Source organism: Siniperca chuatsi, linkage group LG10 (assembly GCF_020085105.1).
Source record: "Siniperca chuatsi isolate FFG_IHB_CAS linkage group LG10, ASM2008510v1, whole genome shotgun sequence".
Lineage (NCBI taxonomy): Eukaryota > Metazoa > Chordata > Actinopteri > Centrarchiformes > Sinipercidae > Siniperca > Siniperca chuatsi.
The window spans coordinates 24,235,595-24,252,674 of record NC_058051.1 but is presented as its reverse complement, the minus strand read 5'-3'; the positions used below and the strand labels follow the sequence as shown (position 1 = coordinate 24,252,674).

General features: G+C 39.7%; 2 protein-coding genes across 12 annotated transcripts in view; one reads left to right on the top strand and one right to left on the bottom strand.

Moving 5' to 3' along the window:
- The first annotated feature begins 1,907 nt into the window (after positions 1-1,907).
- Positions 1,908-5,296, top strand: LOC122883107 (urotensin-2-like). The gene is made up of 4 exons (XM_044211309.1): positions 1,908-3,313; positions 3,623-3,748; positions 4,320-4,363; positions 4,463-5,296. Exons 1-4 carry the CDS (start codon positions 3,208-3,210, stop codon positions 4,574-4,576), a joined length of 390 nt encoding a protein of 129 aa, XP_044067244.1. The 5' UTR covers positions 1,908-3,207; the 3' UTR covers positions 4,577-5,296.
- Positions 5,121-17,080, bottom strand: part of camta1a (calmodulin binding transcription activator 1a) — a 276,033-nt gene continuing 264,073 nt past the window's right edge. For 5 of the 11 annotated variants that reach the window (XM_044211297.1, XM_044211303.1, XM_044211302.1 and 2 more), the window contains 8 exons: positions 16,621-16,799; positions 15,136-15,379; positions 14,182-14,253; positions 13,979-13,999; positions 13,640-13,839; positions 13,054-13,128; positions 12,638-12,668; positions 5,121-10,481 (listed from right to left, as the gene is read on the bottom strand). In XM_044211297.1, coding sequence (XP_044067232.1) covers positions 10,449-10,481; positions 12,638-12,668; positions 13,054-13,128; positions 13,640-13,839; positions 13,979-13,999; positions 14,182-14,253; positions 15,136-15,379; positions 16,621-16,799 — 855 coding nt within the window. In that variant the 3' untranslated portion in view covers positions 5,121-10,448. Of the gene's footprint in view, positions 10,482-12,614; positions 12,669-13,053; positions 13,129-13,639; positions 13,840-13,978; positions 14,000-14,181; positions 14,254-15,135; positions 15,380-16,620; positions 16,800-17,080 lie in introns of all 11 variants that reach the window. The other 6 variants (XM_044211299.1, XM_044211308.1, XM_044211307.1 and 3 more) reach the window with 5 other exon arrangements.

The following is a 17,080-nucleotide window of genomic DNA, read 5'->3' as shown; positions in this document are numbered from 1 at the left end:
GCTGCTGCCTTCACGTGCTCCTTCGAGCTCAGACTTATCTCTGCCAAAGTTTAATCACGATGTCCGCCAATTAAAAAAAAAAAAATCATTCGACATATGAGGAAGCGAAGACACTTTCTTGAACCATTTTGGAATGTATTACAGACAGAAGACAGAGTACACAAATCCGGGTAAAAGATCAGCCAACTCAAGCCAAAAGGTTAGACTGAAGCAGGCTTAAGTGCAAAGAGAGGCGCACGGTAGTATAATTTGTACTAGACAAGACAACAACACAGCAGTAGGCTTTCACCTTCAGTTGGTGACACTCATCCCACATAATATTACAACTCGAATATCATACAGGCCTGTGCCCACACTTGAGTGTGCTCACTGAGTTGCAATATTTCTAACAGTTATTGAATGCAGCACTTAACCAGCCGAATGTTCCAATCACTCGAAGTTTGTAACTGAAATGTCTAAAGTAGAAAAGTGTTATAATCTGCATTTTATTATTTTATTTGCAGTAATTATATTATATATTATATAAAGATAGAGAGGAGTGAAAGGATACTTGGGGAGAAAACTGTTTGGTACAAAAAGTGACCGTTTTGGCAACTCTAAAAGTTTGAAAGCACAATTTGATAATGTCGTTCTTGCTCATGTGTCAAAAAATCATATCAAAAGTCTCATTTCTGAGCAGGATAATATGCTGCTTGTATGATGTTGATGATGAGAATTTATAGGCTATTTTAAGTTTTGAAGGCTACAGTTTTTGTGACAGATAAAATCTGCACTCTGTCAGTCTGAGATTCTGACTGATATAACGAGGGAGTAACAAAGAAGACTGTCTAGGAAGGTATTTTTCCTTCAGAGCCACACTGAGGGGTTTACACTGGGAGCTAATTTGCTGAACATTTGTAAAAGTGATAGGCTATATTGCACGGTTATTGTAATTTTCTATACGTAATGTTGCCCTCTGCTGGCTGTACTTATGTCAGTCAGATATCCATGAGGTCGAATATTGTCAACAAGTCAAAGAAATCTGCCAGGTCACATAACATAGCTGAAAATGATAGTGAATGTTTGTTAGACATGCTTGGACTATTACAGTTGTTTTGGGGTGATGTGTAGCTTTTGGATTCATGACTGTCAGCAGATTTAGACAATCTATAAATCAGGTATTTTCAGCCAGTGAAAATGAATGATCATAGACTGTATAAAAGAAATGGTTGATATATAAGATACTGTACCATCTTAATCATGTGTGGTTATGGGGCTATTTCAGTGGTGAAGCAAATCATCACACTGCTGTTGTAAACATTCTGCTGTTACAAAATGTATAAAAGGTACTTCACAATTTCAGAGGAAGATATTTCTGTTTTTACTGCAGTACATTCATCTGACAGCTGTAGTTGCTTACATAGAGTTTTTTTCTGGCAAAACAAATGATACACTCACAGAACATTGCATTGCTGTGTTTTAAACCACCCACCAGGTGAGATCTAATCAGACCAAGCACCACTTTTGCCAGATACATACAACAATAAAATGCTGCTTACATGTTAATGAAGCAGTTCTCTAAACTCTAAAAGGGACCATTTGTCACATTTTGCACTACTTTTGCTACTTCAGTGTATTTTACTGCAAATACTTGTTCACATTCATATTTATCATTTTGAAAGTAGGACTTTATTTGTAATGAAATATTTTGCCACTGAGTTATTGCTACTTATACTAAGATTCACTTTCAGTAAAGGTATTAATATATTTATGACTTCAAGGAAATTATTCAAATATAAAGTGTCCCCAGGAGACAAACCATGTATCTATGGTGAATGGTTAAGATGTCGACAACCATCACTCTATATGTAACACCATAATAGATTAGATAGCTTTTCAGGTTTTTTGATCCGTTTCAGCTGTTCTTAAACATGTTCATTTAATTAATTTACTGTTAATTCAACTCCGCTCTGTCGCTCTGATCCATACTATATCATATGAATCTCAAGAAAGTGTAATATGGGTCCATGTTTGTTAGAAAACACCTGTGCCTTGAAGAAATTCTAGATTCCTCATGAATTATAATGAGGAACCCATATATAGCAGGATGAACCTCAAGTACGGGGGAGACAACATTTATTTTAGAGGCTGGAATAAACTGGGATTGGCAGCGGGACCTTGACTAATACAGAATATAAATCTTAATAGCTTTCTATGATATACAGCAACACCTAATGGAGTGTCTGGCCTTCTGGCCATAAAATTAAATGTCACTGTTGCTTTGTCGACCCTCATTATCATACAAGAGACTGAACATTGACGTCACGCGTCTAATAAATATACAAATTACATACAGAGGTGTAAAATGTGACTTTGTAAATAGGTGTCTCCACCTGTACCCCAGTCTCCCTGAGCGGAAAGCCTCTCTGACTCTGTCCATCTGTGCTGGACGTACTAATAAAGTTGAGTTTTATTGCATGACTAAGAGGAAGTGAAAGCACAAATATAGCATCTTACCAGAACAAGGCCTCTAAATAATGTGCATGAATAAATACATTTGATTCAGTGACCCATGGAAAATCTTCTGCTGTCTTAAATTGACTTAAAATGTCAAAAGGCTTATAGGCTACAAGGCCTTGAACATTTTAGCATTTCCACTAAACCGCTATATGCGAGTAATTATGCAGTTTTATTAGGAATTTTCACTGCTTTGTATGCAGTTCCAACTGTGGCGTTTTTCTGTGGGCTTTGAGGATTCAAATGGCCCAAGAGTTGAATGAACTAGTAGCATAAAAACATTTGTCATTTGGCTGCCCAGTTTCTCCACCTGCTCCCCTTTGGGATGTTGTTGAGAGTGACATCTGAAACACCTGCTTCGATCCCATTTACACAGTCAGTAAAACAGTCATTCAAGCTGAAGAGCTGGTAAAAAATGAGTGTGCCCTTGAAGCATGGGCCATGGCACTTGTCTTTTTATTGAGCCTATAATTCACCTGTGACTGCCTGTTGATTTATCACACTTAGAAGGGATGGGACTGTGGATATTGCTGATGGCTGTTGTGGCCAGCAAAAGTGTGTGTGTCTGCTGTGTGGCATGCAGGAGGGGGGATAGGCTACAGCTGGTAGTATATAACCCAGTTGGGACCAACAGAGCATGTACAAGTCTTCTTTCAACCTGAGGAGCTCCGTGCAAATCAGAGTCACTTCCAACAACAGCGTCCTATAGTGATGAAGTGTAACCATCTCCTGTCCTGGGTCTTCCTGCTCGTGGCCTCTGGCCCACTGCTGGCCCACCCCATCACAGAATCTGCTGAGATGCCCTATCCAGGACCTGGTGAGTGGAAAGTAATATCTTCATTATAGTTGTTATTCACAGTAATTGGCTTATTCAGTACCTTGATTAGCATTTCTAGTAATAAAACTTAATTTGTGAAGACTAATTAATGATTAAGTAATTTCTTTAGAGCCGCAGTGTTGAACACTGATTGTTCTGCCAAAGTTCACACATCATGGACCATTAATGCAGAGTTAATGCAGTTATCAATAACTGCTGTACAATATGTCATGACAAAAGTGAAACTCTGTATGTTTACTTTTTATATCAACTGTTACCAATTTTGTGTGGTTGTTCGGTTATCCTCAGTATCAGTGGAGGACCGAGGAGTCGGCACTCTGGATGATCTGTCACTCTCTGAGCAAACCTTCCCCGTTCAGGATGGTGCTGGTCTCAGATATTCCACTCTGATATCTGGGGAGATCAACAGAGATGGTAAGAAACATATATAGACACACACGCCTTCTATCATCAGTACACACTTGTATGAGCTCATCATATATTAAAGTGCTCATACTCAGTGCAGACACTTACTTTATCCAGGGAAAGTCGCCCACTTTCTCTTTTGGAGCAGCATTGTGCTACAAATTTGAATTGATAGACACACTTAATCAAATATTATAGAGTACGGTCTAGACCCGCGCTATAGAAAAATTGCAATGAGATAACTTATGAATGAATGAATGAATGAATTGGCGCTATGTAAATAAAAGTGAATTGAACTGAATTGAATTGTATTTTGAATTATACCAGTGTAACCAAATTGTCTATGGTTGGCTACCAAGCAGCTCTGGAGAATCAGGCAATTGGAGGCATTGATCAAGACCGGGTAGTTTGTAGTTGTTGATGGAGGTGTGAGTGACACCCCTTCATTTCTACCACTCTTTACTTCTTTAATCTTTACTCTACCACTGCCCAAAAAGCTTGACATGCACAGAATGGCTAATGCAACAAGCTGACATGAGTTATCTCAAATATCATAATCTTGTGTTTTATTTTCTCTCAGGCGTCAGAACAACAGGCCTGCTCCCTAGGGGGATGAAAAGAGAGGTGGGTTTCCTACAAATGTAATCCCTAAAACAGCAAAGAAAAGTAAGCTACATACTGTAAGTAAAATGTTTATCACTACTACTTTATCCTGTCTTTCAGGTCCTATTGGAGAAACAAAGTCTCCTAAATCCTTTCAGCCGTGTGATGGGCATTCGGAAGCAGTTCAGGAAGAGAGCAGGGAATTCTGAGTGTTTCTGGAAGTACTGTGTCTAAAACTGTCAACGGGTATTGATGCTACACACAAGAGACAGGGCTTGCACTAAAACAAAAATTTCTTTCTTGCACTCACATAAGTACATGCAGACAAAATAAGAAACACCATGCATGCATACACTGTATGTGCGCATATGCATGCCCCCGTGCATGTACTCACACATACACACACATACATAAGCGCTGTCAGTATTTGTTCACAAAAAGAACAATGCCATAGGTATGATTGAGACATGTTGCTTGGGGACTTTAAGATGATTTATTGAGATTTCTTTTCTGTTGTGTGAAACTATATTTATGTACACACATTTGTTAAAAGTCCTTGGTTGTCTGACGTATGACCAAATGTCTTTTAAATGTGAAAGTCAAAGGTTATACAGCACTGTATGTTGAATAGAAATAAAAACTATATTATAAATACTGTTCTGCTAGTTGTCTTTTCTTGATAAAAGGTGTTGGTGAGAAACATATTGGCAGCAGCAAAACCCATTATCCCCTTCTTAAAAGTGAAAGAGGAAACAAAAAGACGGAGCAAACTGTGTTCTCGAGTTTTCTTCATTTTTTCCTTTTTTTATTATTTTACAGCAGAAAGAATATAAAGCATTCAGAAAACATCTTCCATATTTTAAGGGCAATTCAAAACGTTTTGCATGGCTTCAGCAGCTGAAATCTCTTTTTTTTAACATATCCATCGAGTCAGTGACGCTTGTACATGCACAATTACAAAAATAAAAGTTACAAACAAGAGAAGGGAAGAAAAAGGAGGAAAACAAAACACATTAGGAGAACCAAGAGGAGATGAAACTTTTAAAGGTAGGGGTTGGGAGCGGAGAAAAATTGGGTCACATAACAGGGAAAGACAGAGAGAAAGACAGCTATAGAGGAGAGGAAAATAGATCTAACACTAGTTCACATGCAAAGTGTCGAGGACCCATAACTTTCTATCAAAGCAGGGCCTTTTTTTTTTCTTCTCGGTTTGGAATTGATGAAAACGTGCAGTTCGGTAAAGGGTGCCATATAATTGCTGTCCATAAACTACTGAATGCTTGTCTTGCAATACTGGCATTTGCATAAGAGTAAGTCGACTACATGTGTCCAATCATTTTAAACTTCACTAGGTCTATAGGTCTCCACAAAATAGTTCTTTATTGCTCTGTGTCCACAAGTGGAATATGTTGTAAAACTGTTTCTGTTCTGTTGTCCTGATGTGCCTACCTTTCTCCGGTTTGGGTGCTTGGGAAAAAGAAGAGGAGGAAAGGCAGATTCCCAGGTCAATTCACAGAACGTCTTGAAATTGATAATACTGTATACTAATGAAGAGTGCCTATCAGCTAACCTGTCATCCCATTCATAAATGGCAGTAAAAACAAGATTTGCAGGTGAACTTTTCACATAACTACACTCTTATTCTTAAATACCCTTTGCACTTTGTCACTTAGATAAATTAATGGCCTAAAGAACTGGCCAGAATTATACTATGATTTGACAGGCTTCTATGACAGAAAGTCAAATCATTTATCTTAATGAGCTATATATAACAGGACTTTATTCCAGGGCTCCACTGGTGTCTGTAATGTTCAACGTTACTGAGAGGAAATGGATTATATTTCATATTCATTCATTTTAAAGACTTCAATGTCTCAGTGGTGAACCTGTCTGTCCCAGATTCTTTACCAGAAAGCACTGCTGAAAGGTTTTGCCATTTGAATTTCAGCTTCTTCTGCCGTGAATCGTGTGTCCTGCTATGTTTCCTCCTCCCCATTTTGGCACCCTGAGTAAAATACAGAAGGGAGGTGAACCAGTCCCTCAGCCTAGAGAAGAGCAATGCTGCCTTCACCGCTCAGTGTACAAATGAAACTGACACCTTGACATGTCTGCATGTGTGCTGTGCTGTCTTGTGCATGTGTTTGTGTGTACCGTGTGTCACTTAGTTAATACTTGCTATACATACTATCACAATGGTCTCCAACCTTGTCCGTTTGTCGTATTTGAAGTTGGGAGCACACTGATCAAATCTAAATTAATCAAAAAACTAAAGAAAAAGTCTAAAAAGTTAGAGCTTGGCCTAAAAAACAATCCTGTCCTCATGCTTTGCCATGAAAACATCTATAGCTACTGAGTATGGATCATTGGCTCATTCGTATGTTTCCCGTCTGCCCTCCAGTCACATGCCCTCTGTCCTTCTAAGTTCTGTGACACGTCAAACCAACGTTCATCGTTTTACAGAACAGTAAGTCTTAACAAGTCTATCTGACTACCGATTCTAGGAAAATAAGCATGCTTTAGGTGCAGTTCTGTCACCCAGTTAACTATTTTACCCATGCAAGCATAATAAATCCTTCTCCTTTTTGCCACGACATTGCATTGTCAATGCATTCTAACCACAGACTAGAGGATGAATGCAAGGCAACAAACCCCAGTAGTGGCATTGTGATGTGGAAGTGTGATTCCCAGTAGGAAACAGAAGAAGGCAGAAAAAGAAAAATAAAGCTTAGCATGTTGACAAGCTGGTGTGCTGTACTGATACTGGTGTGAGCGGGGAATATCGTATTGTGGCTTTGGTGAGCGCAATGTGATGGTGATCATGTGTGTTCATGTAGAGGATGCAGCACTGTCTGTGGGTGGACCATGTTCTCTCACATTTTCTCAACCTCAGGTACATCGTATGCATTCTGAGACTGGATTTGTGTGATCAGGATATGAATAGGCACTTTCTACATAAACACTCGGGAAATAAAGTTTACATATCAGTTGTGTGAAAAACAACAAAACAACCAGTCAGTCAAGGAAATAAATACAAGAAATACCTATTTAGCCTAATAATTATTTGACAAACATGACAATACTTTTATAAACAAAACTCAAAACTGAAAAGTTTTTCAGTGGCACTTGGCTGAATAATCAAATGTCATTACTTGGATACAGAATACACCTTCTGGTAGTTCTGGTAGGAATATATTATAGGAATTAGGCAGCAACCAACAGGCATCTCTAAACCAGCAGCTCATGTGTATTCTCTCTCAGATTGTTCCTAGAGCTCAATCAAAACTGCTATATATGTAAATATTATCCAATGTACAAGACACATCTTATGCCTCATAATTATAAATGGCACCAGTGCACTGTTTTACACATTAGTTACTACAGTCATTTTGGCTCATTGACCCTGCATCGAGGCAAGTGACAACTTTACGGGCTGTCCTTCTGGGTAGAATCATTTTAGCACCTTTGACTGTTGGAACAGTTCATTTTGCAAATGTTTTCAGCTGCTTGACAAAGAAATCCAGTCATGTACAGTATGCTACAGATGTTTTTCAACTAGACATCTTTTTTTTTTTTGTTCTTTTTGACATGGAATACAAGCTCTATTTAAACCCTGGCAGCCTTGATCAAGGAGTTTTTTGTAATTAAAACATATTGTATTAGGAAAATCCTGTCACCAGTTTACTACAGGGATCAGCCACAAATTGATAAATTGTACTTAATTTATCTTACCTGTATTATAGTGCATTATATTTTGATTTGCTTAGTACTTCTATTCCTGTGTGCATTGACGTGATAGTGAGCAGCTGAGTTTCCCCTCAGGGATCAATAAAGTATTTTTGATTCTGATTCTGAAATCAATATTTGCTGCAACATACTGCACATTTATAGTAAAGAGGTGAATTAAATCTTTCTCAGCGAGAGAGTAATTACATCGCTTTATAGGGACACCATGGGCAAGGCTGCCAATCTTTAAGATCAGACAAGATACCTCAGTAACATTTCACATTCCATTTGCAATGACAACAAAAATAAAACTCAAACTTTGCTATGGTGTATTCAGTGATGGTCAAATGCTTCAGTTATCTGTGGGAATGGTGGAGACATGAGAGACTTTAATGCTTTCTGCTTAAATATGACTCCCTCTGCAAACTGTGTACCTTACTGTTCTAGTGATCCTCGGCCAGTTGTGATCATATGGTCTTCAGTGCTAGTGTGTATTTCACTGTATGATTATCTGTTCTGCAAAAATTAACTTAATTCTCTTCTTAAGCTATATAGCATTCACATACCTTGGCACCATTGGCAAGAAATTCTTGGTAGCCCAAAACAAACAAATAAAAAAAATGTAAACATAGCCATACTTGTTTTAAGATAATTTTGCAGACTTCTCCTAACTCTAAATACAGTATTTTTTTTTTACTTTTTTATATTGCAATAGTATCATGCTTTAGCAAAATGTTCTTCTCAAGAACAATCAAAATAAAATAAAATACTCTAATAGTGAAATAGGTTTAATTTTACAGAGCATAGCCACTACTGCTTTTGTTGTTTTTTTCCCCTTTTGACTCTGTTCATACTTTTCATGCACATAGCTCATTTTTATTCCAGGTATTTACACTATTTACAAACAATACAACCATACTTCTTAGGCATTCAAACAAAACTATACAAATATTCTGTTTTTGTCTCGTACCTGTTTTTGACCCATTTTTAATGAATAAAATAATATATTTCTAAAATACAATCCCCTTTGGGTAAATGTTTTATCCTACGTACTTTCAGCCTTCTTTATATACAGAAATCGCTCAATTGTCAAAAATATGGATTTGTCAAACCCCTATTTTGGGACAAGCTTAGGGACCCCTCAAAGAATCTCTAAGACGTCAAGGCAATGTATGTGATCTTCCCCTCAAAAGCCTTCACAGGCTCTGAAGTTCATTTAAAAAGAACAGTAATAACCTGCATGACCATAACCATTACAACACAAAATAGGCAAATTCTTTTCTCTTGTTAGGTTTCAGAGGAGCAATCAACTGAACGAAGCAAAATGAAACAAAATTTAAAAAAAACAGGAAAATACAGGGATAGCTTCATTACTGAGATGGTAGAACTTATGGGGGAGAAGATGGATATGTGGACCACTAAAGTGGAAACAAAAAGAAAATCAGAGGATAGGCTGAAAGACTAGACCATAAGCACACAAGCAAAGACTTTTCTTGCCAAGAAGTCATGCATTTTTTCTTGGTAGGATTCAACAACATAGATTCTGAAGATACAGATCACCAATACATTGGACATGATGGAACAAATACATTGGACAGTATGGAACAAATTCAAGTAATAAAGTGACAATATATACGATAAAGCATAGGTTTTTTTAAGAAATGGCAAAACAGAAATATTTAATCCCCCATCTGCTTCTGCATGATTAAACCCCCGACTACATTCATTTGTAGCTCCACCCGTGTGGGCAGACTGGTGGGAGGAATTGTTGAGCTAAATTGGATATTATATCATCTAGAGCAGTGGATAGTGTGGGCGTGTGGGTTACCAATATATTTGGTTAAAAAATAATCCTTCAAATGAATTGATTGGTCACTTAAAAAATTATGAAATACAATTAGAGCCCAGCGTGTTTCTGCATGGTCTCCCTGTCCTCTGAGATCCCCTGCAGCAGCCTTAATCTATGTCTCTTCAGGTCCTCGCATGTGACAGACCTCCTCAAACACGTCCTGCGTTCACTTCCTTCAACGTCCAAAACCTCTTCATATCCAAAAAAGACAAAGCAATCCATGAAAAAGTGCAAAAAATACCATGAAGCAAATGTTCTGCACCCCCCACCCCGAACCTTTTAGTTTATAATCCTGTAGAAGATGCCACTCTCAGACCAAAATCAAGTCAGTGGAAAGAATAGATATGTGAAAAAATGCCGTTGTACATGTAATAGTAGTTGAACCAGTACCACTGCAGTAGTAGTAATAATTGCAGTGCTTGCATTGATGTTTATTTTCCCATTTCTCTTGTAAAATGTCTCGGGTACAAACAAAAAATAAAAGAGGAGTCAGGAGAATGATGTCACATCGCGAGGGGGCTCTTCTGAGGGGTCTCATGTTCCCTGGCCCTTTTCAATTCTTTCGCCCTGGAACACAGAGAGAGACAGGCATCCATGAATATAACATCCATGACTTGAGTTTCTAGTAACAAGCTTATCAAGACACACACAGGCCTAACAGTATCAAGTCAGCTCACATCATCAGGAAGTACGGCTGGTCTGTGAAAGAAAATGTTGGTCAGGATTGAACTGAACTTGCACTTTGGAATGAACAAAAGTGAATAATTATAGCACAATTACAGAATTATTACCATATTAATCTATTACATTAGAGATAAAATGCACTTTTGTGACAAAATAAATACAAGAAATCTTGTCATGAAATTAACTTCATTTTGAAGTGTTCCAAAACAATATGGTGATGATATTATAGTTATTATAATTACAATTCTAAATTGATATTACTCATTTCAAAGTGACACTTGGCACCCTGAAGCACCTTTTTCACATGCTCAAAATGCAGCATGTGACAAATAAAGATTAGAATGTAATGTACAACTGTCCTTCTATATTTTTAAATCTATTGAGTCAGTGATGAAAAGCATGAATCATTGCACTAAATGTTTATGGTCAAGGCAGAGGTCACTCCCACATATAAAAGACTAAAAGAACTAAGAACTTTCCAAACACAATGGTCAAAGCTGAGAAGAAATGCTCAGTTTATGAGAAAAAAAGGTAAATGATCATTTCAACTGCAATCATCTGGTATTTCACAAAAGAATGGTGTGGGTTTATAGAAGAAACATGTGTCTCAAGTGTATGAGCAAAAAGTGGTCAGCCTGCTGAGTACAAAGCGCTCTTTACCCTAAAAATTGATTTTAACACATCAACCACCAACATGTAATGGATTCAGCCCTACTCTTATTCTTAGCAGAAGGTTACTACTGCAACATTTATGTATTGAAAAGAGGCAGACTATGTAGATGCATGGTTAGATGTGTGTGTGTGTGTGTGTGTGTGTGTGTGTGTGTGTGTGTGTGTGTGTGTGTGTGTGTGTGTGTGTGTGTGTGTGTGTGTGTGCACACTTCATCCTCTCAGTACTCCCTGGAGGTATGAATCCATTAAAGCTCTGTGTTTTATTCCCAATGGGTGGAGGAACCTATTGTTTGTTTCTTCACTGTGACCTATATTGTATCACAGCTTCCTAACCTATATCACAGTATAGCAGACAAGCCTGCCATAAGAGGTGGTTACATCAACAATCTCACCTGCTCTAAAAGCATGGTACCCTATTTCAGGACAGCATACAGCAGATATGGAAAAGAGTAAAAACATGTAATATGAATGTCAACACCAAGGCTCAAATGCTCAAACTTCTAAATATGCTATATTTGATGTTCTGAGGTTTCCCCCCCATTCAGGTGTATCTTTTTGTACTGTATTTTCTTTTATTTGTTTGTTTTGTTTTGATGAACCAGTGGGCATAATACATTCAACACAGTTTGACACAGTTTTAATAAATGGAAATTAGAGGGGTTAAGTCCCCCTCTCAGTCTGTCGAGTGGCTAGAAACAGGGCACACAGCCAGTCAGACAGACAGACAACTACTTGAGAAACAGCAGGCCCATAGCATGCCTAAAGGTAGAAGAGCAAGGCCCATAGTTGTCACCACTTGACATGCAGCAGAATAAAACATGATTGAAAAAAGCCTCCCGTTTTCTCAAACTGGCTATCTGCATAACCACACAAAACTGAAATTTAAAAAAAAAAAAAAATCATGAACAAAAAGTAATTTCCAAGGAGAGAAGACAGAAGTAAAGAGAGTCAGAGAAGTGACTGTTAAGTGTTGCAGTGATAATGTCATTCATAAGCATTTTGTTAGTTTGAGATAGGTTCTGCTCTAAATCTGAGCTTCTCAGTCCACCTGTGGCTCCAGTCGGCAGCCTTCATGCAAGCAGGCATCAAGCAACAGTAATGGAGAAGGAGGTAGGGTGGGTGGAGGGGTGAGAGAGAAAGAGCAAAAGAGAAAATGAAAGTGAGGGAAGGAGGGAGAGAATGCGAAGGCCAAGACCTCAGGAGGAGATAATTGTATTATTAAAGAGTGAGAGACAGAGAGGGAGATAAGAGGGAGAAAGAGACATACAGAATAAACAGAAAGAGAGAGAGAGAGAAAGAGAGAGAGAGAGAGAGAGAGAGAGAGAGAGAGAGGGAGGCACGAACTGAGTTGCTGAGGCTGCACTCACCCGCTTGAACAGTCTATGGTCCATCAAGGGGCTTGGCATAAACAGCAAAACAATATCAGCTATTAGCACACAGTAGGCACTGTGAAGGAGGGGGCGAGGACAGGTGGGGGCCAAATACAGTGAGGGGGAGGGGTTAAGCTTAGGTGTTGGAGACATTTCTAACCACCCAATTTGTCCAACAAAAATAAATTAAACACACAACACCAGGTAAAAGGAATAGTAGATGGACAAGATTATGAAACTAGTGGTAGTTTCTACTGTGTCTTACTCATTAGCTCATTTGAATTTTTTAGGCCATGAACCAACCCTTGCAGTAAATCTGAATGTGAAGTTTTATCTAGCCTATGTAAAGTTGTGCGTGTATGTATGTATAAATGAGAATGTTAGTATGTGTGTGAGTCAGTGTTGGGGTCTACCTGTGGCGGCAGCGACGTAGGAACCTCATGATCTTCCTGGCAGCCTGATCCTGCCTCTTTGTGAGCAGACTACCTCTATAAAAAACCAGAACGAGAATAGTGTCTTACTGTTTGTACAGTTGAAAACTGGCATACATCTCTGTTTACATGAATTTGAGTCGACTTTTACCTTTCAGTGAAAATGTAAAGGGTTCTATTCCAAAACAGCTGGAATTTTGGACCCTTGTGATGAGATTTGGCGCTCATTCTGAGCTCAGTGTTTTAAGCTCACCTGGGTCCTTGGGCTATATAAACTGGCCAATGTGCTTCCTCCTGCCTATCCCTGACATTCACCCTGCATCACTTTCTTTTGGTTTGCACCTTCAACACCGCCAAAGCACATCAACCACACATCCATGCACTACTTTCATTGCTGACATTGCTGATATACACACTCCATTGTTCATTTCAGTTAACCTTAGTTTTAATAAATTACTCTTCTTTGAAGTGTAAGCTTTGCGTGGACTCCCTTCTTGTCACATTCCTTAAGCCAATTTGTGACAGTATATTCCAGTATTTGGCCTGCAGTATGTGGCTGGGTGTTTACCTCAGTTTGTGCTGCACAAGGGCAGCAGCAGCCCCACGGTGATGGGGCTTCAGCCTGCCAAACTCCTTGTAGCTGCGGTAGTATTGCTGAATGAGCACGGCAGCCCTCCTGCTCTGCTGGAACTTCTTCTGTTCGTGGTAGCTGCGGAATTTACTCTGGATAAGGATGGCGGCCTGCGTCATCTTCTTATAAAGTGCATACTGCCAATGAGAACAAAACAATATGTCATGCTTTGCTGTGTGTGAATACTGCAATAGTGCCATGGGTTCACGCTGTCACAGAAGAACACAACCTGAAGTTTGGCAATGAATTTAGCTGCTGGTAGTGAAAAAATTTTACCTTCAAGGCTATCCATGTAAGCTTGCAAACAGAAAAAGGAAAATATTATGAATGATGCACTAACCCTAATGGTTAGTTCACTCATGTAGAGATCTGCCTCCTAAAAGACTATGATATACACTAATTACATTGGAACATGTACCCAAAGGCATTTATTAGATGTGACCATATCAGGAACACATCAATGCTTTGGTGGTGCCTACCTGTTTGTATTTCTTGTAACAACGTTGAATAACAGCAGCAGCTACTTCCTGTTGCTCTCTGAGCGGCCGCCCCTGTTGGAGAGTAGAGTGGGATAGGTCAGAGGTCACAGTAGAACCTGCATTTTGCCACAAAGGATATTGGTGGCTATGTCAGGTCTCCTTGTGGCCGGCATGTGAATGCCACCCTGGCATGAGTCCACCCCTGGTGAACTGGCCCCCATGTGAGCAGAGGGGAGGTGGTGAACTGTTGAGCGACAGAGAGCCAAAGGTCCACCTCAGTATCAGCTGGTAGACAGGCATAACAGGCGACTACAGCTGTAAACAGTTTGTCAAATGAAAACACATTAAAAGTAGCTGGGGGGTGGGGGGGTGGGTAGCGAGTTGAAGAATGGGATCGGGCAGGGGGAAAGGATTGGTGTGTGGAGAGCTCATTAAAAACAGGCAGTAGCAGGCTCCATACACCTAACTAAGACACAGAAATAGAGACAAAGAGAAAGGAGGAGAACATAAGCTTAATTGTGTCTAATTGGAGCAGGGATACAGGGGACAGTGCAGTCGTTCCTCTAAGCAAGGCCATGCTCTGCTCAAGGCACCTTCCCATGCTGAAACCACAGGGACATATTTGAATGTATTTTTGTTTATGTTGTAATGTGTATATATGAGCAGAGGAACAGAGAATAAAACAGATAGAGATAGAAAAATGTGAATAATATATATTAAGTATGATTAGAAACAGCATATCCCAAGATGAAAAATAATGAACCGTATCACAACCCTGAACTTTACTGCAAAAATCAGAGCTCTATAGCTTGGAACCAAATCAAAGTGAACCCTTCAACATCTCTCCAAAAGCCAAAAACAAAACCATCTAATAATACCAGTCCTAACAGAACAGCCCTGTCACTGCGGTCTGCAGTGCACACAGCATATGGCACCTGAGCGCCAGGCCTGTACCTTGTACTTGCGGAAGGCAGTTTGGACTAGGCGGGCAGCCTCATACAGCTCTCTCTGCTCTGGATCTGACAGAGTCAGCTGGGCCAGGTCTCGCTCCACCTTGCTGTTGGAGGCATTGATGAACTCACTCCAGTCAGCTGGGGATGTGAGTGTAGACCTCTCCAGGGGCCCCTCTCTCAGTGGAGACCCCCCAGGACTGAGGTTGGGGTTGGATGATGGGGTCAGGGGTTCATTATACAGAGATCTAAGGAGAGAAGATGACAGAATTTTTCACTTTACTTCAGACCCTCTTTGTTTATTATACATACTGTTTTATTCTTTGGTACAGTAGTGAGGGATGCAGGAATCAAAGTCATAACAAATGGAACATTTTTACCATGTGCCAAGGTAAATTCCATGCCACATAAATCAATTTAACAACTGATAATAGAAAGTGTTTATTTTTATTGTATTTCTTGTCTGTCTGCAAATGTTGTGTTGTGGAAAACTGTAGTAGGAATAAATTAAACTTCCAAAAAATAACAGTCACAGATAGTAAGCAATCCTGAGCCACTGCCCTTCCATCAAATAAATCGTAGCATTATGTTTATATATATTTATATATATATGGCAGGGAAAGCATACATGGAGCGCCATAACCAAGTGGCTGGCATAGTGTACAGGAACATCTGCACGGAGTATGGACTGGAAACCCCGAGGTCAAAGTGGGAAACACCTCCAAAGGTGGTAGAGAATGACCGAGCCAAGATCCTGTGGGACTTCCAGATTCAGACTGACAGAATGGTGATGGCGAACCAACCAGACATCGTGGTGGTGGACAAACAGCAGAGGAAAGCCGTTGTGGTTGACGTGGCAATACCAAGTGATGGCAACATCAGGAAAAAGGAACATGAGAAACTAGAGAAATACCAAAGGCTCAGAGAAGAGCTGGAGAAGGCTTGGAAGGTGAAGGCGACAGTGGTGCTCATGGTCATCGGAGCACTCGGGGCAGTGACCCCCAAACTGGAGGAGTGGCTACAGCAGATCCCTGGAAGAAGACCAGCTCCCTGGTAGAGGACCCGAGCTCGAAGGATGAGACCACCCGCGGAGGGAGAAGGACGAAGTTTTTATAGGGCTATATATATATATATATATATATATATATATATATATATATATATATGTATATGTATATAGCCTGTTTCAACAGGGCATACTGTACATCAATCCTAGAAAGCAAGTTATTTTAAAAATGCTGTTTCACTCTGACCTTAAATTGGCAATGTACAGTATGTATAAATGTGTTCTTCATAGTGTTCTTTTTCACGACCTACCCATTGTACTCCAAGAAAATAGTAACCTTTTTGGACAATACCAGGAAAAAAAAGCATAGAAAAAAAGGATGAATACCTATGCAGTGGGGAGGACACACATACTGTACACACACCCACACACTGGCTATGCAATATGCATATCTGCTATTCTCTGCCCCACGGTGCTCCTTACCGTAGGTGTATGATGCTCGGCAGCTGTTCCACATCTCCAAGGTAGTTGGCCAGCCAGTTCATGGTGTTGCTGACCCCTGACGTGTCTAAGGGCACTGAGTCTGCGGCGGTGAAGTTCTCCCTTTTGATTCTCTCTGGCGTTGCTTCAATGATGTGCTCTGCCAGAGTCATCATATTTACCTGGTTTGTTGGGACAAACAAAAAACCCACCTTTTCAATGTTTATCACTATATATAGTTGAGTGCCTACCTATTTCGTTGACTGTACATGGCTGAGACATTAATTAATTGTTTGACCCAGTGACAAAAATGTTGGCTTTAATGCCAGTGGAGAGGGTGATAATGATGACAGTGATACTGTTGGAGCTAAAATTCCTAATCCAGCTCTTCATCTGTTGGAGGAGTAGTTAGACTGAGATGGATGGCTGGAAGAATCCCTTGGCTACGGAAGTGGATCAATAG

Excerpts from the sequence above, each read along its gene's own strand:
- LOC122883107 (XM_044211309.1), top strand. The coding sequence starts at position 3,208 with ATGAAGTGTAACCATCTCCTGTCCTGGGTCTTCCTGCTCGTGGCCTCT. Across the intron at positions 3,314-3,622 it reads GATGCCCTATCCAGGACCTG|TATCAGTGGAGGACCGAGGA; the intron begins GTGAGTGGAAAG and ends GGTTATCCTCAG. Across the intron at positions 3,749-4,319 it reads TGGGGAGATCAACAGAGATG|GCGTCAGAACAACAGGCCTG; the intron begins GTAAGAAACATA and ends ATTTTCTCTCAG.